The sequence below is a fragment of the Haemorhous mexicanus genome, chromosome Z (assembly GCF_027477595.1).
Source record: "Haemorhous mexicanus isolate bHaeMex1 chromosome Z, bHaeMex1.pri, whole genome shotgun sequence".
Classification (NCBI taxonomy): domain Eukaryota; kingdom Metazoa; phylum Chordata; class Aves; order Passeriformes; family Fringillidae; genus Haemorhous; species Haemorhous mexicanus.
Window position 1 is genome coordinate 1,362,412 of NC_082381.1, and position 22,454 is coordinate 1,384,865.

The window sequence follows — 22,454 nt, forward strand, 5'->3', positions numbered from 1 at the left end:
AAGTATTTCAGGTGCTATTATAAAAGCTTACAGAACTGGCCTGTTACTTAGCATGTTGGCAGAATGTTTTGGTTTGAAGGTGGTACAGACCTTGACAGAAAAAAAAAAAAAAAAAATTCTAGTTTGCTCCTGGTGAATGCCTTTGCATTGCCAGGGCTGTGGTAAGTATGAAATGGTTGGGGAGAGCTGCCTGACAGAAGCCTGTGGTCCTTTACTGAAGAACAGATAACTTTCTGGAAGTGATAAAATCTGCTGGCAGCAATTTCAGGCTGTCACAAATGAGAGAAAGCTTTGCTAAGTATCTGGCGTGTATTCAGAAATGCGGAGTGATAGAGGTGGTGGTGTTCAATAAAAGGCTAATGGATTTTATATAAGGACAGTATATATAAGTATAGTTTTAGTTTGATATTTAGAAGGTGATTTTCTGATGTTAAAGTAACAGAAAATGACGAGTCATAAACACTGATGTAGGAACAAACTTGTTATCTTTCAGAGCTTATGATTCCTACTCTAACCTTCAAAGTCTGAAAGTTGAATTTCTGTTTTGGACTATGTATCATTGATTCAGATGTTGGTTTTGTCACACACAAGGTGTTTCCTAATTTTCATACCCACTTGGGAACAATGACTCTTTTGTCCATCGAACTGGGTATGTCTTTGGTTTCTCTCTGGCATTGCCACTGAACACAGTGTCCAGTGTCCATCCACTGCCTGGTCAGTTACTGTAGTTACAAGAGAGCAGGAGCAGTGTGAGAGTTAAGTGAAAGTGTTTATTTTAGGAAAATGATGCTCCTGCTTCCACAGAGAGGAAGTTAGTGTGCCAAAACCTTTCCTATTCCTGCTGCTTTGCTTGGATTATTAAATGACTGCCTCATCTTTAGACATAAGGTATGATAGTGCTCTTTAGGTTTTAAGACTGAGGGGATGGGCCCTTACAAATGAGGCAGTCTTCTATCAGCCAGCTCTTCTTAAAGCACGGTGCAAATGCCTGTGGTGTGACTTGCTGTATGACATCGTGTCTGCACCTGGTCAAACAAGTTTTGTCAGGTGGAGGAGGATGTGCCCACCGTCCAGGCCAAAGTCTGTTGTTGTGTGGGGAAATCTAGTATTTAGTGACTCACGTATGGTTAGACACTTTGCCTTTCCCTCCCCACAGTGAGTCCTTGCCCATCCTCCCAGGAAACACCATCCGTCTTCAGCCCGGTGCAGAGTGGGAAGTAGTGCCTCTTGTCAGCGGAGTGGCCCGCTGCCCCGGCCTGCCAGCGGGGCCGGATGTATGCTGACCCCAGCCTGGAGCGGCAGCCGGGCAGAGAGGCGGCGTTTAAGTGCTGAGCCGGTTTTTCTGTGCTCGGGTAGCGCCGAGGAGCCCGAGGCACAGCGGCAACTGTGCATTCTCCCCGGTACGTCCGAGGTGCGTCAGCGCTATTGTGCCATCGCCCGACCGCGCCTTGCCGCTTCACACAGCGGGGCCGGGACCACGCCACAGACAGTGTCCCCTGTGATGCCAACCGGCTCGGGAGCGCGCAGCGCTCTGCCAGGGAGTGGCTCCTGATTCTCGTGACGCTGCCGCGGGAGCGGCTCCCGGTCTCGGGGATGCCGGACCGGGAGCGCCGGCCCCCGCTTGCTGGATGCGCATGCGCATGCCGCGCCCGCCTCTCGCGATACCCTCCTGCGCGGGGCCGACGGCGCGCGCCGGAAAGGCGGCAGTGCGCGTGCGCGCCGGCCGTGCCCGCGGGCGCTGGAGGGCGCGGGGGATGTCGGCCACGTGCGCCGTGTCCCGGAAAGCGCCGCTGCCGAGGCCGCGTCCCCAGAGCGAGAGGGAGCCGCCCGCCAAGGTGATGCGCAGGGGGCTGCGGCGAGGCCGCGAGGAGGAGCGGGAGCAGTTGCCGTGGCCGGGAGAGAGCGCGAGTGGCATGGGCGCGGAGGCCGAGGCGGAGCGGGCGGCATCGCTGAGCGACGAACGGCGGAGGCGGCCGCCTCTGGAGCCGAGGGCGCCGACGACGGCATCGGCCAGGGCAATGGAGGAGGAGGAACGTCTGGAGCGGGAACACTTTCGGAGGATCATCAACGCTTTCCGATATTACGGGTAATTGAGGCCTGCCCTCTGGGCGTGGGGCCCGGCGGGGGTCCCTCCGCTCGCGGAACGGCCGCCGCAGGGTTCGCAGCTGCCCCGCGGCCCCCGGAGCGGGGCGCTCTTGGTGCGCCTTGTGCGGCCGCCTCCCGGTCTGCGCTTCGAGCGCAGCGCTCTGCCGGCGGCGCGGGGCGGGGCTCGAGTCGGCAAAGGGCTTCTGCGCCGCTTCCTTTCGAGATACGCGCGGAGTCGCCTTGATATCTGTCAGTTAGAAAGCACAAAAGAAAGCATCAAACCTGCAAAGAGTGTCTTGAGGCCTCTTAGGAGTTAAAATGCTCTGAGACGCTGTACAGCCTACAAAACAATAGTATCTTGTGCTGGCAAAGAAATGCAGAATGATGTTTCGATTATGGGTTGGAATTCTTGAAAGATATTTTACTTTGCAGAAGAGATAAGACCTATTGTTAGGGATTATGGATGCCGTTTTTAATAACATCTGTTGAGTCAGAATTTGCTGACTCCATAGAAATGAGCCAGCCGTACGTAGTAGGGCCACCTGGTTTTAGGACTGAATCCGTTTTAGTGGACGATTACTTGCATTGCAAGGTATGGAGCCTGGCTGGAAAAGTGTTTTGGTAAACCGTTTCCTGTTTCTAGGTTTGGGAAGCAGGTTTGTACTTCAGCTGAGGAAGCTCCATCATGCGGCTCATTACTGTGTGCTGGACCCTCTTTTGTCAATGTATTACAGGCATAATATGTACACAGTACTGAGGTTCTTGTTAGGAGTGGGTGATACTTGGATAATTTCTTCTCTTTGAGATTTGTCCATGTAAGTTTCATTTGTCTTCCAGGACAAGTGTTTGAGCAGGAGGTGAATCTGAATGACGCTTTGATGTCTCTTCCAAAGTAAATTCTTTAATTCAGTTTGGACATATTAAAGACCTATTTTGTTAAAAGTATCTAATACCGATTGCTACTAAGGCAATTCCGACCTGTAATTTATTTATAGTAGTGGTATAGTTGCACCCTAAGACCTTAGAAGCTGGGAATATCTTTCTCAGCCTTCTGCTGAACTGTGGCTTTGGTTTGCTTTTGAATGCTTCTTTCAGTAAAAACATAAGAAAAGGATGTGGTTCAGATTTCTAGTATAGAAATTCAATGAAATTACCTCTGTAATTTGATAATCAAATAAATAATCAATAATCAAATAATTCTAAATTTAGGTGAAATTACATGTCTTGGTACTTTATGGATGAAATTTTTGTTTTCTCATACAGGTATTTCCAGGTAACTTGGAAACATCTGTTTGAATTAGATAGTAACACTTTCAGATGAGTCCAGATCTTGTTCTTGTCTTCCAGACATAAAATAACTTCATTATTTGTAGTTTTTCTTATTTCAGTTACTTGTTCTGCTAGATGGTCATAATTTAGCATAAAAGGGGAGAATAAGGTTCAAAAGTTTTTTGCTGATAAAATTTCAGGAAGATGTTTTTCAGCTGATGTGCTTTATGTAGAGCATCAGTTTATTTTTTTCTCTTGGTTTTTTTTTTTTGTTTTATTTTTTGTTTTTTTGTTTCTTGTCCTTGGCTGTAATTTTAAAGCAGTGTAGCTATTGCAGTGAACAAGCCCTTCTCAGTAACACGTGAATGAGATATTACCTGGTCAAATTTCCAGAATAAGGTTGTAACTAAAACACCAGCAATTGCAGCTATCTCTCATGGCTAGTTTTTTCAGTTTTGTGCTGCTGTATGCTGACATAAGATTTCGGAAACTTCAGTATAACTTGACCACCTAAAATCACTTGGTGGTCAGAAGGGTCAGTATCTCTTCCTAATGAATTATCTCTCTAGAGTCATCATGACTGTGCTTTGCTCCTATACTTCTGTCAGTTTAGACAGAAATCAAATCTAGCAAAGTCTCAGAAGAGTAACCATTTTTATCAAACTTTTGTCCTGAGGAAGTGGAAAATTATTTTTAGCTTGCATCAGTAACATGATCATGTTCACAGTACTTATGAGGAATATGCTGTTAAAAGTGGATAGCCTAGTATCTTAGTGTGGCTGCCAGAACTCTGATATGGTCCAGCTGAGGCTTTTACAGTTCTCCTGAAAGCAATGATTTTGAGGATCCCAGTTCCCACTCCACATCTTGTTATTTCTGTAACCAAAGCTTACTACTGCATTCAAATTAATTCAGTTTAAATTGTATTTGTGAAACAAACTTGGAAGATGGTTGGTTGTTAAATTTTATAGATCCATGTGTTAAGGTGGTGATCACCTGCTCTGGAAATGGGTGGCTGAGGATGAAAGAGTAAGGTGGAAAGGATAGTCCTCTGAAACTGGAATATGTTAAATAGAGTGGTATGGTAGAACTAGAGCTTAAAAGACTGAAAAACTTCTAGAAAACTTTCACTTTCTGTGCATAAAAAAAGTATGAATAATTGTAATTGGAGTAGCTTAGAGTGACCCTCTTTACATGTATGTATATTGCTTCTAAATATCTAAAACTTTTGCTTTTTAGAACGAATATGCATGAACGAGTGAACAGAACAGAGAGGCAGTTTAAGTCTCTCCCAGCTAACCAACAGAGTCTTCTTCCTCAATTTCTCCCTCACCTTGACAAGATTCGGAAGTGCATTGATCATAATCAAGAAATACTACAAACCATTGTGAATGACTGTGTTCATATGTTTGAAAATAAGGAATATGGAGAAGATGTATGTTAAAATGGACTTTTTTCTTGCTCCAAAATTAATTGCTTTGGGATTGCTTATATGCTTTGGGATTTTCTACATTTGTTATTAATACCTCAAACCTCCAACTTTCTTTTCTTTTGCCTTCCTTGTTTTATTGTTTCTTGTTTGCTCACATTTTCTCATCTTTGTCTTTCACATTTTGCAGAGCTGATGCTTAATGAAGCTGTTTGTTGTTAGTTCTGTTAGTTACACTTATGACAACTAACTGTGAATCTGGCAAATCATTGTTTTTACTCCAGAATTCTAGCTTTACCCTGGTTATATTTTAAAGTTATTTTTTTTCTGTTAACTGTATAGAATATAAGTGATATTGTCTGTCTTCATATAGGTTCTTATATGTTACATCATTATAAATTGGTTGCAATTCTAGATTGTAAGTATTTTTAATGTTGCTATTTGTAAACACTTTTTTACTACTTGACTTGACCTACTTTCTATCAAAAAAAAATTACACCAAGACTTAAAGGCCTGACAGAGATTGAAACTGAAGTCCTCCTTTGATAAAGGCAAGATAGAGTAATGGGCAGCCCTAACGTAAGCTTCTCAGTTTTCCCTTACCAGTATCTAAAGGGATCCTTTTTTCAGGGTAAGCAGTACAGCCTCTGCACTGGCTAAGCCCTGATTCTTTCCTGAATAGGGACTACCAATTGTGCTTTGCTCTGTATTGTTTGTTTGATATGGAAACTGGACTTTTGAGTGCCAAAGAGACGCCAGCAAGCTCAGTTTGTTTAGGATATTAAGGTGGATTTAAGCCCAGGTCCCAGCAGTGACAGGGCAGTGCTTTGTCAGCTGATACAGCAGTTCTTGCAGCATGGCCTTCTTTCTCTTCATAATTTGCTTTCCCCCCTGCAGGACTCAAGATACTTGGTATATTTTCCACTAACTTTTTTTCTTCTCTCCACTTTATTCAGGGAAGTGGGAAGATTACACCAGCTTCAACATTTGACATGGATAAATTAAAGTCCACATTGAAGCAATTTGTGAGAGACTGGAGTGAAGAGGGAAAGTCGGAGAGGGATTCTTGCTACCAGCCAATTATTAGTGAAATTATAAAGAACTTTCCAAAAGAAAGATGGTAATAGTGTCTTAAAGCTTATATTTATGTGGACTTACACTGTTGCACAAATCTAAAACAGAATTTATGGAGTAATGAAAAGCTTTGTTTCAAAAGTAGAGAATTTTTTATGATCTCAGTGGAATTTATTTTTCAATCAAGACAGTTTTTATTTCTAATACAAGGTGTTGGAAAAGAGTATAAGCTTCACAAAATAATACCAGGTAAACTAGTAATAATTTTTTATTGTTGTTCTACAGCTGGGTGTAAAAATATATGGAAATCTTTCAAGTAAGAGACTTCAGAAAAGTTAACTCAGTTGTGCTTAGTGAGGGAATGTTTGCAGGTTAGCAGATTCTCTAAGTGTGTCTGCTGCAAATGGAAGGAAGGACTCTGACAGCAGGAAGTAAGGCTTTTGCTCTTCATTATGGAAAGGAGTAGGAACACTTAAACTCTAGTGCAGGTGCACTTAAATGCAAGAATTTACTCAGAAAATAGTAAATTCTAACCTTAGTTTCAGATAGCTGTTCTAAGACAATTCTCAAAGCTTAGTTGCACATGTGAGAGTCATTTTGTAAATATTGGCTTGTTAACAGTGCCAAAATAGTCATTGATGCAGAAGTTTTAGGTCATTTAGGTAGAAGCATATTAGTAAAGCCTCAAAAGGTTATAGTGCTGTAAGAATTCCTTGTTTATTGGTTCTGTCCATTTATCAACCCAGTCATCTTAAAGTGCATTTTAGTTTAAACTTAGTAGTCTTTTACAGTGGGAAAATTTGAGAATTTTTATTCATAAGTGTAACAGGCCGCTATATAAGTTTGATATAACAGGTTATTATTGTGGTGTGTTTTCTCTCTCAGTAATAATTAATAGTGCTCTTGTGTGAATTTGAAAAGTCACTTCCACTAGCCATTGTTTAGTTTGATTAGTAAAGATGGTTTGTGGTGGGAGGACATGGAGCATAGATGGTTTCTATTTTGCCTTGAACTGACTTGCCTAAAGATACCTACACCTTTTAAAATGTTTATCTGCAAGTGAACTTTCTGCAATTTTCAAGTGCTAATAGTGCCCTTCATAAGATAAAAAAATGAATTAAATACTGCAGGTGTACTTCTGATGTGTAGATATATAGGAAAACTAATGGTTAGTTTGCAAGAGGTCATTCAAATCTCCAAGGTAGCAATTCAGCTTTTTCTCTTGTCTGCTACCTGTTAATGGATTTTGTTTGTGGCAGAGGTAGCTTATGTCAAATCTTAAGAGATTGATGACTGAGCCTGGAAAATCTTGACTTTTAAATTTGTCATCAATGAACTCTATTTCAAAACCTTTAGTTGGTATTAGGAAGCAACATTGGTAACACATGGGGTGAATCTGAAGTTGACAGCTTAGTGCTTCTTTACACGGAATTCTCGTGGTTGTTGCACAAAACTAAAGTGGCAGAGCATGGCTCCCTATTGTGGTAGCTCTGAAGCACCATTTGAGTTTTGTCTCTGCTGAAATCTCAATACATCACTGTATGGATCAAACATCTCTACTGCAAGTTTGAGTTCATCAAAGAGCATTTTTTTAATTTCTAAAATGTGTAATTCTTAAGTTATCATTGTGGAGCTGTTGTAACACTTTGGTAAAACCCTTTCTCTGTTCACATATTGTTAGCTACTGTGTCAGCTCACTTATTTTTCCTGGTGACAGAAGGCTCTCCTGGTTAGGTGTATTTTCCTTTTTGAGGTTAGAAGCAGAGTCATGTACTATGAAGCTTAACTGGCAGTCCCATTTCACCCTTTTACAAGAAATAAGTTCCCTGGCAGGGTTTGCTAGCTGGTAAGTCCGGGTTTTTTATACAAATTTTATACAAACTCTTCACTCTCCAGTGACAGCACCTGAGGAAATGGCATGAAGCTGAGTCAGGGGAGGTTTAGGTTAGATATCAGGAAAAAATTCTTTATCCAGAGGGTGCTTGAGCACTGGAACAGGGTCTTCAGGGAGGTGGTCACAGCACCAAGCTTATCTGAATTCTGGAAGAGTTTGGACAACATTTTTAGGCACATGGTGTGACATTTGGAGTATCCTGCATAGGGCCAGGAGCTGGACTCTCTTACCCTGACAGATCTGTTCTAGCTTGGCATATTCTATGATTCAGTGATCTTGGAGTGGACAAGTTTTTTCAGTTTAAAAGGGATTGACGAGGCCTGAACTGAACACTGTGAGTTGTTCTGTCTGCTGTTTATAGTGGGAGAGGACTGACCACGGATTCTAATGTATGAAAGAAAGCAGCCTGTAAATGAACCTCAGAATGCAGCTTTGTATTGCTTTAGAGTTTCCTGTTGTAGCATAGAGCACTAAAGTCTCCTGAAGGAATGAAAGTGCAAGAGAAACACTGCACTGGGTGAAAAAAAATACTTTTTTCTAAATGTATTTTTTGTTGAAAATGATAAATAATTTTAAACTATAAGTGCCGGTCACCTTTTACTTTGTAAAAGGAATTGCAGTACTCATCAAATTTGTAATACTTAATGGAATGGTACATTCAGTTTCTAGTTAACATAATTTGTTGATGTTATTAATTCCATGCATTGGAATCATGTGAAAATGGAGTTTAAATTTTTGAAACTACTTAGGTATGTTTCACTCTGTGCTTGCACACCTTATGGCATTGTAGTTTGCAAAATTGACACATATGGATTCAGTTGGTGTGTAAATAGCCGGAAAAGCAGTGAAGTGTTGTATATGCTTGCTCTTTGGGAGGTAGAAGTAGTGCAAGCAATGGTTGAAAGCAGCTGTAAATCATAATAGTTATTTAGTAGGTGCTACTTATCATGTGTTTAAGTCTAGTCTTCTGATTAGGCTGTCATCTAAAGGTAAATTAAATGGCAAAAGCTGTTCCTGCCTCTTTCTGCTTAGCGCCTTAACACAGAATCTGTTAGCAGAGTCAACAAAGTAGTTTTAAGTAAATCCCATGAGATCAGGTCTTCCTGAACAACTGATAGATTTCTTGCATTCTTCATGTTGGAATTTGTGTTTCAGGTTGCAGGAGCTCTGTACTATCTAAGTTTCTTGGATTAGAATGAACATACTTGCTGTAGTAGAAAATAGTAAAACATAGATACATTTTTATTTCTTTATCTGTGTATTTTTTGCAGCATTTTTATAGGGAAGTATTAAATTGAAAATCTAAATAAGCATACTCATAAAGTTTTTTTTTGCTTCCCCTTTTTTTCTATCATCTTGGTTTCCTTTCACTTCTGGTTGCTCTTCCTGCTTAGGTGAAACAATGTAAAGATCATCAGCTTCTTGTCCAAAATAAATCTATGAAATAATTAATTTTTGGTAATTTTTGTTCCATGGCCAAAACCAATATACTTAGATATTTTTTCCAGTTTTCTCATAAACTAGGCCTCTGGAATGAACTGTAGCTTGAAATTCATCTGTATCATGCTGTCCAGCTACCAAAGTATTTTCCAAGATGCTGATAGAGCAGCTGAAAAGAAATGGTCAGAACTTAGTTTCCTTTTACTATGAAAAACAGCTTATTAGTCCTGAGCCTGAGCTTTGACTATACTTCTTGAGTGTGCTCAGTCACATTTATAATGGAGTTGAAATTTCTGCTTTATTTGAATTTTATTTGACTTTATATTAAATACAGTTGTCCTTGCAGGTCTTTGTACTTAGCCTAAACTTTGCTTTACACATTGGATTTAAGAGCAAATAGATTGTCAGTGTTACTTCATCACTCAGTGCTTTGCAGGTCTTTAAATGAAAGTATATAAAACTCAGCTGCTAAGTTCAGAGAATTGCTCTTCAAATGATTGTGCTGTTTAGCATTGGTCTTTAAAGAAAAAATCACCAACAATATGGTTGAAGTAAAATAACAAAATATGGAATACTGCGAATTGGATCTGTTTATTATCTAAATTTACAGAACACGTAAACACTAGGAAAGGTGTCCCACTGAATGTTCCTATGCTGGTATTTCTGCTGATAAGAATCCCATCTCAGCGTGAGATGCATATTTATTACCTCATTTTATAAACTGAACTGCTCTTTTTAGTTTATGAAAATGAGGATTGTGTTTGATCAGACACTCTTATTTTTATTTTGCTGAACATATTTACCCCTTCAGCAGCATTACTTTTTTTTACAACACAATAGACATGAAATAGGCCTCCATTTTTATGTTTAATTTTCCCCTTTTAAAAAGTAAAATCTTCATAAATATCAATAGTCTTCTAAGAGCTAAAATGTGTCACACTAAAACTTGCAGTGTGAAAAGGGCCTGAAAAATTTGTTTCTGATATTTCTCTGTTGTTTTTTTAAAGAGGCTTCTGCAGTTTCAGTAGTTGAGCTAAACAGTACTGTGCAGCCCTCTTTGCTGCTTGGCCAGCACCTTTTCCCCACACCTGTCAGAGTAATAGGCTGATGCTGCTTCTCTCTTGGCCCACAGGTATTCAGTGGGTACTTGTTGGACACTCATTTATGTTGCTAACCACTGCTAGATGTGTGTCATAGAAATCCTGTCCATGCTGGCTGGTTGGAGGGTAGTTTTCCTTCTGGATCACTTTGGGTTATGATGTTAACACAGTTGGTTTTTTGTTTGTTTGTTTGGTTTGGTTTTGGTTTTTTTTTTTGTTAACTTTGTAACTGCTGTAATTGCAAAACGACCAGAGAATAGCCTCTTCTAGCCTTTTAAAAGGACTATAGCCATTAAAAAACCACTTTCTGTGCAATTAAAGTTTTTTATCTATTATAAGGATTCAGAATTCAGCATAATTCATTAACAGTTTGTCACAAACAGTTCAAGTCTTGAAAAAAGTGTTAGACAGTTTTTTTCTAATTAAGGGGACACTGTCAGCAGTAAGTTTGCCACATACATAATTTCTCAGTCTATAAATTAAAAAATATGCTCTTGGAAAGTTAGTTTCAATGTTAGTGGACTGAGATTTGATTATATTGTGTTTTATTAGTTGTGCTTTGTTGCTGTAATGAAGTTGGTGGCCAGGAGTATTCTCCAGCAACTGATATGAAGAGTCGTGATAGAAGTTAAATTGCTAACAAATTTCAGGACTTTAATCCCTTAATAAAGGTGCAAATGAAAGCGCAGTTAAGTCTGCACTAGAAAAAGATATCAGAAAACTATTTTCTAAGAGAGAATTGGGAAAATTTGTTTCAAAGTACAAAAACTTAATATTGTGAATGAAAAGATAAAGACAAGTACAGGCAATTTAAAATCAACTCACTTGACTGATTAAGATTTTTTTCTTGTTTCAGGATGCATAAAAGTGCAGATATTTAAAATGTGAATATATCTGCATATCAATTAGCTACCAGGTTGCTTTAAGAAAAGACTTGTAATCAATGTGTTGAAATCTTGAAAGTGGTTTATGGCTTATCATCCCATTTATCACAGAAGTGTGATATTACATGGGGGTGCTAAAATCTGTGTGGAGCTAGTCATAAGTGTTTCATAAATAAAGTGAAATTGTAAGGAAATGGAGAAATAGATTAGGTTAGAAAATCCATTTGAAATAATGGTGTACTATTATGAATAAGAAAAGCTGTAAGATAGAAGCTTTTCTGGCTCCTACCAGAAAGCACATTTTTTTATTCCTTCTCATTGTTCCCTATTTTCAAAAATTTCATATTGAGCATGTAGTTTTCTCCTGAAGTATTTTTTTTTCAGTAGGACTTTGTGCTAGCTTCTGGTTTCCCCTGTAGAAGAGGGGTAATGAGGACCCTTGCTTCACAGGAGTGCTCTTAAGTAATAACAAAGTCTTGATTTCCAGCTTCTTGGTAAGTCAGAAAAAGAGCCTGGATGTATAATGGAATGGAAATGAATGGGATGATTTCCCATTTCACTAAGAGACTTCACTAACTAGGTGATGAAATCAAAACTCAGAAGGCACTGTTAAAACTGCTTTTGTTAGATGGTGTGGCCTTTAGAAAAGAATAATACTTTTGGTTTTGGGTAATAGCGTTCAGAAATATACAACTTCTAGGATTTATGTAACTCCTTTAATCATCTTCATGCTTGTGCAGCATCCTTACTCTTTTGAACCCTTTTTGGCATTCTGAATTTTTAAGTAGTCAAAGGCTTTGTGTTTTGGTGCCTTTTATCCTTTGGAACTGCTGGTTCCGGCCTCCCTCATGTAATTGCATATACATTGGGGGATGTATTTTTTTGTCTCTGAAGGTGGCATGCAAAACAGTGTTGGGAGGTGTATGAATATTCATACCTCGGTGTATGAAATTGTGAACTCTTGATGTCATGTTTTTGATTGGAAACTGAAAAACTATTTCCTTTTAGATTAGGTATCTTCAGTTTTGCATGCAAGTTGTTTCTGTTTTATGACTGAAGGTTTGATTGCATTGTGGTGGAAGTGTGACAGTTAAAATATGTGTGTATTTCCTTCTCTGCCTCAAAGAGGAGCGATTCTCCTTTTTGAGATTCTTAGTTCTGTTTGTTAGTTGCTGCGCTTGGGAGAGATTTTAAGTATTTCAGTGAACACACTGCTGAATGTTTTCTGTTTGTCTTCAAATTGATGCCTAGTTATGGGTGAATGGTTAGAGAGCTGCAATGTACTTTGATTTAGGAAATATGTCACTTAGAGTATTCTTAGAGTATTTGGGGTAACCAATGAGCAGCATATGAAGAACCCACCATATCTGGAACAGTCACTACTTTACGGTTTTTACATTCTGAATTGTTCATCAGATTATGGAGATTTTATGTTTTCATTTCTTATGTCAAAATACTTGGGATTTTGGAATTTTTTTTTCTTGCAAGGTTACAAAAATTATGTCTAGAATGCTTCCTGATTATCAGTGGGGCTTAGACAAAAATATATTGTGCTATATGATAATATTCTTCAATTCACTTGAGAAATTTTTGGCTAGGTAACTGTATAACTTTTAAGGAAAACAAATTATGTATAGCATTTATGCTCTGTATTCTGATTTAGGGTTGTATATGTTCTTTTGAGTAATTTGTGTGAATTATTTTGACTGTACAATTAACCAGTCTGATCAGAGCAGGCTCAGTTTCATTTAAAAGTGAAGTCATACAGGAAGCATAATACAGTATCTAAGTATATGGTGGGAAAAATGTTTGGCTGGACCTCTTAAGTTGTGTTAAAGGGTATCAGACAAAGACTTAACTAATATTTTTGTTCTGTTGCAGGGATTTCTCCAAAGTTAATATCCTGGTACCTGGTGCTGGGCTAGGTAGATTGGCGTGGGAAATAGCTATGCTCGGTTATGCTTGCCAAGGAAATGAATGGAGCCTCTTTATGCTCTTTTCTTCTAACTTTGTACTCAACAGGTATATAGCTTATGTTTTACTTGCTGAATAAAACCTAGAGAGGCAAAATTATAAATGAGAGAAATCTGAATATATATGTCTCAAAAGAATAGATCTTTAAGTTGTACTACAAGGCACACATACTCAATTTTTAGAATGCTTGAAAGAAAAAAAGTCTTAGGGATAAATGGGGAAGGAAGTATTGTATCTAAATTGTTAAAATTACAGGAAGCATAGCTTTGTGAGATTTAAAATCTAAATTATACAACAGATTTTCTGCAAAATTCTGATTAGGTTTTATGATTTATTTCACATCTGTTTCTGTAAAATGGACACCTGTCTTACTATTACTGAATATGGGCTAGTAAATACATGCATGTTATTTAGTGGTGGTGATTATTAACAGAGGATAGCTGTTTAAAAAAATATCACCTTCCATACTAAAGTTTTAGGCACTGTTTTGACAAGAAAAACAATAATTGAAGCATGCTGAGCAAGAGGCTAGGAGTTAATAGTTCCACAATTATGCTCAGATAATAAATTTAAATGTAGTAAATTTCATGTTACAGGTTTTACTTAAAATGACATTTCTGTATTTGGTATTCTGCCACTTGGATTGGAATTACTGTTTTCTAAATGACTTAGGGAAGAAAAAAGGCAGCACATGCAACTGTTCTCTTAACAACCAGAGTGGGAAAGCTACAGGTGGGCAAGTATTGAAAGAGGTCTGGAGGGTGTTTTGAGGGGGGGAGGGGGCAGTTAATCCAAGTTCACAACGACAGACAGAATTTGATAGTTCATCCATCATATTATACACCTTTGCTGAAAATACTTAAATTATTGGCTTTTTTTCTGTATTATCATATCGTTTTGGAGGCTGTTTTGTAGACTGATTATCCATGGTGCACTGTGATGCTCTCGCATCTCACAGTTTACTGTTCAAAAACCAGGGGAGAACACTGCATGGTGCCTGCTGAGTATCTGCGTATAGCAGTAGTGCTCTGTGTGATGATAAGAGATGTTTTCTGGAGGTTCATTTGTTCTTTTTTTCTTGCATTATTCTCAAGTGACTTATTTGGTGGTGAAATTGTATATTACAATTGGTCTGACTGATGCCTTTTAGCTACTAAAAGAAAACCATATTCCTCTCATGCTTTGGAATTTCAAAGCAGCATAAAAGCATAAATTTCCCATCTTTTGGAGCACTGGTCAGCTGAGGTTAGTTAACTTCATCCCTACCTCTGATGACATGCTTCCTTGCATAAGCAGTCTTTGCTTATATGTGAAACTATCCGTGCTTCACTAACAGTTGTAATTTTAGCATCTAATGCTCATGTAGTGTTTCCGATGTAGGAATGTAGTGTTCATGTAGGATATTTAGCAACGAGGTGTATATGCATTACACTTGCTAACAGTATGAGATTTGGACAGGAAAATTGAGTGTTGTGCAACTGCTGTAGTCTTTATCTTTGCTGACAAATTATCAGTTATATTATTAGCATGGAAGAGAATGCTGCTAGCATGACTGAGTAGCAGTCAATTTAGTTGAAGTCCAAGCATCACTTTCTGCCAGATGTAACTGTGGGCTTGATGTAACCTTCTGTTATAAAGGTTTTAGGGACTTGAAGATTCTTTCAATTTAGTCTGAAGCAGCTGTTCACGGTTAGCCTTCTGAAATGCACATTTGCTTTTCTGAAACTGGAAGAAGCGGCAGTGATCCATGTAAGCTGAAGATAATACCTAAAGAAGAGTGGTCAGAAAAAAAGAATTTGCCAGTGAAGTTTTTAACTGTAGTCTTGATTTAATTTATACTTATTTTTAGTTGATAAAAGCATGATTTGCTCATCTGTGCTTACAGTTTTACAGCTTTACCTTCATTCTCTGACAGTGGTTTATATTTAGGAAGACAGAGTACTGTTTTGAATGTCAAGCATTACTACAGTAGGCTCCTAGATGTGGTACACTGGCTTAATGTTTCTATGTGCAAAGTGATATTTGCTGATTTTCACACATTTTAGAAAAACCTTTCATATCTCTGAAATCGTGAACTTTTTTTACAGTAGATAAAGCTGCATGGTTAGGTATGTAGAGTGTGTGTCACGGTGTAACAGTGGTCACTGTAAATATCTGAAATTATTTGGAGTATGTTACTCTGTTGAGGAAACTCTAATTTGAGAATAAAATGACTCTAGACTAGTTAACCTGCAGTGGCTCCAAGGCTGCTTCAGTCGTTGTATGGGACATTTTGCTTTTCCTTGTGTACCTAATGTTCTTACATGGTGTGTTTTTCTTCTTTACTTTTTGGAAAGAATATAATTTTAGATAAATCTTGACACTTGGAAGAGACTATTAGTTGTGTTTGTAATGCCTTAGGATGAAAACAGTTAAGTTACATTTTTATGTGTATACCAGTTGTGAGTAGTGAGATTTGACCTACCCATTTTTTCAAAAACAGTCTTTTAAGCTGAATGTTGAACAGTGAACACCCCACCCCTATGGAAAATAATGAAGTGTGTCACACTTAAATATGTTCGATGTTTATAAAAGAATGTGTATTACACACCTTTTGTAAGAATGGAATTGCCAAGGACTGGAGTACTTGGTTTTGAAGTAAAAATTGTTGAAACTGGAAATGGAAGTTTTCAAGCTTGTATATGAAAGAGGTTGCTATTTTCTATTAAATTGGAAATGTTTCAAAGTCTATGTGAACAATGAACTCCTTTCTAATATTTTCTTTTAATTGCTGTTGTAGTGGTTGGGGGCTTTTTTGTTTTGTTTTGGATTTGCTTTTTTTAACCAACTGCATATGTCTGGTATTTATTTATACATTAAGAAAGTCATTGAACACTGTATACTGCTACTCAGGTTTTAGTTTTTTAATGATAAAATTAAATAGGGATATGATATGGAGAAGGTAAAAAAAATATTTCCAACACTTTATCACAAATGTATTCTAATCACCAGCCAGAAAGAGTGCACTTTCTATAGCCCAGTAGATTGCTTGCAGTTTATGAAATGCTTGATAATACGTATTTTGTGGGACGGATATGTCCTCTGTTGTCCTTGAAAGAAAATGTTTTTTCATTTTTTAGTTACAAACTAAGTTTACAGGATGGTGGGAAAAGCTTCTTCTTATACTTAAATGCTGTGTTTTATAACTTTTTAAATTATGAGTTGATTCAGTTAGTCATGTCAATGCAGAAACTCTGTTTTAAAGAGACATCTTTACTTAGCATGATTGCAAAGATCCAGGTGTCACAAACTTAAAACGACAACAAACTTAAAGTGGCCATTATTATGCTAATGCAAAATGGTACTTATTTATATTTTTAATTCTTAAAGCATCTTTTCAGTTAGCATCTGAAAAATGCTTTTGTTTAGCTGTGCTTCAGAATTTCCTATGATTATGGTTCAAAAAAGTCTAGAATGATAACAAACATTTCCAAAAAAAATCATGGAACTATTGTTACTTTTTGTTTGTTTGTTGGTTGGTTGGTTTTGGTTTTTTGGTTTTGGTTTTTTGTTTTTTTGTTTTTTTTTAATAGGAAGAGAGATGATCCAGCAAGTGTCAGCTTTATGGAATATAGCAAATTGCAAACTTCATTAATCTTACAAAATAAGCACATGTGTTTTCTTCTCGGCAGAGAAATAAGTTGGAGAAAATTACAAGAAGTCATAAAAGAAAATTCTAAAACTGGAAAAGGCAATTACTTTCTAGTAGTGATTTTGTCAGATTAAAATTAGTTTTTTGATCACTTCGTTATCATGGGCAGTCCAAAGTGTTGTGAACTAGATTAAATTTTCTGGCAAATATGGAGCTGTTAAAAGAACTTTGACTCTTATATTTCTAGATTCTAGATAAGCAATTAGTTGAAACAAATTTTGCTGGTTTTCATATTTTGCAGATGCTCTCAAATTAATTCATGTAAGCTTTATCCCTGGATTCATCAGTTTAGCAATAACAGAAGATCTGCTGATCAGATACGACCAATTTATTTCCCAGATGTTGATCCTCACAGTCTTCCTTCTGGTTCAAACTTCTCTATGACAGCAGGGGATTTTCAGGAAATTTATTCTGAGTGCAGTGAGTAAATGAAAACTTCTAGGCTATCCATGTAACTTTACAGACTTCCAAAGTATTTGGGACAGATTATAAAGAGAATGGAAGTGTATGTACCAGTATTGAGTGTAAAGAACTAGCTGTAGCAAAATTCTCATTCTCAGAATATTTCTCCAGCTGTATCAATAGGTCTATTTCTTACTTCAAAAGAGCTTTTCTTCCTAGTTATAGCAAATGTGGACACCTCCTCTAACAGATCTTGCAGGAACCTTCCCCACAGCTGCTTAATTTTCTGAAGATTCTATCTTTAACAGTTGAACATCCAAGACTGGCATAAATTAAGACTTCTAATATTTTTTATTTACAGAACTTAAAACTTTTGCTATTTCAAGAATACCTGTTTAGAGAAAAACAGGGAGACTCATGCTTTAAAAGGTAGACTTCAAAAATTCCTGCTTGTTGAATTGACTAGTTAAAAACAGCTGGGGAGATATTAAAATACTGAGTGAAGTGTTTTAAAGCTAAATGACTACTGAAAGTACACTTTAGTGTGCAGACTTGTATTGTTCTAAATACTAACTAGGGAGGGCTAAAATGATTGGGGATTTTTGCAGTTGTTTTTTAACAGTTGTCATAATGAAATTTATAGGACAGGTGAGTAATAGCACACTTGGGGCTTCATTTGTATATAATGTATTACAAAATTTACATTTTGCAGAATATGATATATATAATTTTATATAATGTATAAACAGTTTTGTTAAGTAAACAAGTAGTAAGTATATGTAATATTGTAATGTGTGTATATGTACATATACACACATGAATACCATCTAAATGAACCCAAAGTTAACAGTTTTTAATGTAAACCAAAATATTTACTTGCAAACAAAATGAAGAGCCTTCAGCTGCTGTTAGTTGAAGGTGATTCTGAGGGTATCAACAAATACCAGGGTTAAATGACAAATTTGTACAGGATTAAAAGCATTGAAACTAATCTCTCTATACTTTGCTCTTTTCATGCAGATACGTGGGACTGCGTGGCAACTTGCTTTTTCATAGACACAGCACATAATGTTATTGATTATATTGATACTATATGGAAAATACTAAAGCCTGGAGGAATATGGATAAATGTAGGCAAGTGTGACCAGCTGCTCTTTTTGGCTTACTTTTGATTGTAAACTTGAAAAGTGCTTGCAAATAATTGTGTCTATGCAGCAAACTGTACAGCTAGAAAAATACAGGGTTTGGAAATTATCTCAGAAGTTATTAAAATATGTTCAGATGTTTGCTAGTTACTGTCAAGTCAGCACTGTGATTTTTAAATATGCCAGTGGCAGGTTTTGCATTTGTGCATCAAACATTTGTTTTTTGACAAATGTCGTATTCTGTGGTTATCTTTGCTATTTTTCTAAGAAAGAGCAACTTTAAAATACATCCTTGCTTTTTGGGTTTTTTTTTTTTTCCAATGTAATTGGTACTCTGCCTTGAAGCAGAAGTTTTGGGAATGCGATTTGATTGGAGTCTTCCATGGTGAAAGAATGTTAGACAAGACACAGGCATTAAACATTATGCATTGTAAAAACTGGTCAGTCACTGGTCAATTGGTCGCTCTCTCAGTCCCAGCCAGTCAGTGCTAGCAGAGCTCCTAGGCAGACTTAAATATTTTGAGCTATAGAGACAGCAGTGATGCTTCCTTTAAGATACAGAAAACAAAATATGGTAGGAAATGTTGCAAATTGTTGAATAAGAGCTAAAGTAATTAGTATTCATTGATATTCATTATAAGAATGATATTCAAGAACACCAATATGTTATTTTATCAGTATTTATCGAATCATAGAATGGTTTGGCTTGGTAGGGATCTTAAATATGATTGAGTTCCAACCCTCCCTGGGCAGGGAACCTTCCATATTTTTGAGTATGTGAATCTGGATGTAAGTGTTTGTTGCACTATCAGTGTGTACTTTTGACTTTTAACACATATTTTGTCTTTTTGGTAGCCATTTCTGTTGTATCTTTGTACTTCAGGTCCTCTCCTTTACCATTTTGAAAACTTGGGAAATGAACTTTCCATAGAATTAAGCTATGAGGATATAAAAAATGTTATCCTGCAATATGGATTCCATATAGAGGTAAGAAGATAGTGTAGTTTGCAATAAGCAGTATTGTTATGAATTAGACAAACTGCTTTGATTAAACCACCGTGAATTTCATTCAGTATAATGGCATGTATTAATGACTTGTAGGAGTATTATGTATCTTACGAATTATCTGCTTTTCTCATTTTTTAAGAAGTGCATAGATGAACCTCATAATCAAATAACAATATAGCATTTTCTTGTATAGTTCCTGTGCAGAAGCTGTCTTAAAAACTGCTGCTTTGTTTTCAGGTGGAGAAAGAATCTGTACTGTCAACTTACACTGTGAATGAACTCTCCATGATGAAATACTACTATGAATGTGTGTTGTTTGTGGTGAGAAAACCAGAGTAGTAGTGATTTGAATAGGTTAATGAGAAAATAATGTTAGCTTGAAAGCTAGAAATGGGAATAAAATCATCTGGTGATGTATGGACACAACCTCAAATCAGTGGTGCCTTCTTGTTCCTAAGAGGATATAGATAGTGTCTATTTTCTTAATATCTCTGTTGCTATTCAGACATGTACTATGCCATGGATATTCATAATACACTTGTGAAAGCTTAAATGTTCACATGCACTGTCTTTGTGCTTTGGAATGCATTAAATATAAAAGCAGAAGTGTTTTCTTGAGAACAAAATTTAATGTTTGCCATAACTAGGCTAATTCTCTGCTGATGTTGCCTCATTTTTCATAGATTTATAGTGCTTTTTTTTCCTACTTGATGATATTAGGAATGCATGGAGGTGCTTACTGTACTAGCTGTATCACTTTTAGAGAAGTATTTGTAAATGTATACTTAAATTATGAAGTCTGAAATGTTTGGGAAGTGGTAAAATTATTATTGAACAGATAAAGTAGTCAACAGAACTGTTAGAGCATTTCCTGTGCAACTGAAGTAGGATATTATACAAATTCTGATCTTTGGCTGTACCACTGTTAAGGGTTTAATCAAAACCCAGAACCGATAGGAAATTAGAAATGCTATGTGAAAGCAGAATGCTGAGTGAAGAAAAAGCAGACTATCACAGAGAAGCAGTATGTTAACCTCAGTTCAGGAAAACACTGGTCTTGGTTGATCTTAATGTTGGAACTGAAATGTGTTAGATGCTTTGCCTTCTTGAAATAACACTGATTTTGAGTCATCTTCTACTGTTTAAGCCAGAACTTCTAAAGTTGATAAACATAGCTGAGTTATCCATGCCACATGTAGGTAGTACAACATAGAAATACCTGTCAGAGCAGTGAAGTGCTGTAACTTTCCAGTGAAGTTACAGCACATGGAAATATGTGCTGTAACCTAATAACTTCCACCTGAGCCAGGGTATGCAGGCCAAATGGTAGACAATTTCCTTGTAACTTCACTTTACCCTTGTGACGTCTTGGTTTCTCCTACTAATATGTTTTTTTTCCCCTGACAGATGTGGCTTAGGAGAATATTTAATCTACAAGTCATGATACTATACAAAAGGCTGTCATGTCACATACAATCTCATGTCACTTTGAAGTTACTTAAGAAATGAGAAAAACTTAATTAACAGTCTGAGATGAGGTGTCATGTTAGTCATTCTGTTTGGATAATATATTGATTACCTTAAGTGCCATTTGGATGCATGTTCAAAAATATGTTTAAAATATTAAACCATTATGGTGAGGGCTGAATTTTTGTTTTCTTCTTTGGCTAAAAGGACACTGGTCAGTATGTTGTTTGTTTCTGATTATTTTTTGTCCTGTCTTTCATGGTGATGTCCTAATCACATCTCTTTAATAGATCGGTTACTGGCTTTTTAATTTCTCTAATCAAGGCCAGAAATTTGTGCCTTTATTCCTAAACTGAAAATCTGCAAGGAGGGAAAACAAACTTTTAAAAAAATATTTTCAACACTGCATAAGAGAGTGCATGCTCCTATATGTTTCAGTATTATGTTCCTTTCTGCTCAGAATCCTGATTGAGAACAGAGCCTTCTGCTCTACAGAAGCTTTTAATTTTGGCTTAAACTACTATTCTTTAAACTCTGTTATTTCTAAAAGTGCATGAACTCAAAGGTTTTCTCTGTTCCAAGGGAGATGTGTTTAAAGATTAAACACTGCTATTCAACAAATAATTTGAAAATAAAAGTCCTTGTGTGGCTAAAAGTAAAAAACCACATGCTTTAATTTCCACATCGTACCATTTAATTTTTGAGATAATTTGTAGTTCTTTGCTTACATTACACTTTTCTTCTCTTAGGTAGAATATGTTTAGTAATGTACTTGATTTTCTAGCTTCTTGAAATAAGCCAGAGGTTAGCTGAATGTCAATTATGCTGAGTAGCATATCTATTTGTAATACTACCCATTTATTGCCCCATATACTCTGTAACTTGAAATGTGCTGTTCTGTTTTTCAAAAAAAAAAAAGCAGTGGAACTCTTTATGGTTAAATGTCAATATCCTGTGTTCTGGTGGTTTTTTTCTGTACCACTCCATGTTGTCACAGGTGCCATTTTTGTATGTTCTCTGAAAATATTTTTACATATGGTATAATACAGTGATATGCTTTTATTTCTGATCTAGAAAATGCTGGAGATTTTTACAGAGCATTCGGCTTTTAAATTGCAACAGTCACATTAAGAGTTTGAAGCAAAATAATCTTGTGAATGAGCTGTTAGTAGTGTTTTCTCTTCAGTCCCATTTATGAGTTCTTAGAATTTGCCACTTGTACTGTAATGCACAGGGATAATTGTCTATTATAGAATGTGATCATTGTTTTCTTTAGTTTTATATGCAGGGGGAAATGCTCAAGGTGTTTGTCAGCTAAGACTGTTTATTTTAGGTCACTATTAAACTATAAATGGTAACAAGTGTAAAATAAAATGCTGCATAATCTTCTGTGTAAAACTTCTTTATATGGAATTTCATAAATGTAAAACGGCCTGTATTTTTTTTTAATGTGTTATATTCTAAAATTCGTTGCAAAGATGGTAAGAATGGGAAGTTTCATGTCTCAGTGTGCAGTTCTCATAGTTTTAAGTGTGTGTAAAGAACTGGGTTTTTTGGATATTAAAGCTTGCTGTAAGGCTTGATGTCTCGCT

General features: G+C 36.9%; 1 protein-coding gene across 3 annotated transcripts; it reads left to right on the plus strand.

Annotated features, from left to right (window-relative positions):
• The first annotated feature begins 1,709 nt into the window (after positions 1–1,709).
• Positions 1,710–22,445, plus strand: CARNMT1 (carnosine N-methyltransferase 1). 3 transcript variants are annotated; one of them, XM_059873578.1, is made up of 8 exons: positions 1,710–2,086; positions 4,594–4,789; positions 5,740–5,903; positions 13,057–13,197; positions 17,082–17,260; positions 18,263–18,372; positions 19,243–19,374; positions 19,633–22,445. In XM_059873578.1, the coding sequence occupies exons 1-8, from the start codon at positions 1,755–1,757 to the stop codon at positions 19,732–19,734; spliced, it is 1,356 nt and encodes a 451-aa protein (XP_059729561.1). In that variant the 5' UTR covers positions 1,710–1,754; the 3' UTR covers positions 19,735–22,445. The 3 variants fall into 3 exon arrangements, 2 of the variants coding, with proteins under 2 accessions (XP_059729561.1, XP_059729562.1); XR_009490285.1 differs by having other exon boundaries at positions 1,711–2,086; positions 19,271–19,374; XM_059873579.1 differs by having other exon boundaries at positions 1,711–2,086; positions 18,263–18,376; positions 19,271–19,374.
• The last annotated feature ends 9 nt before the right edge of the window (positions 22,446–22,454 follow it).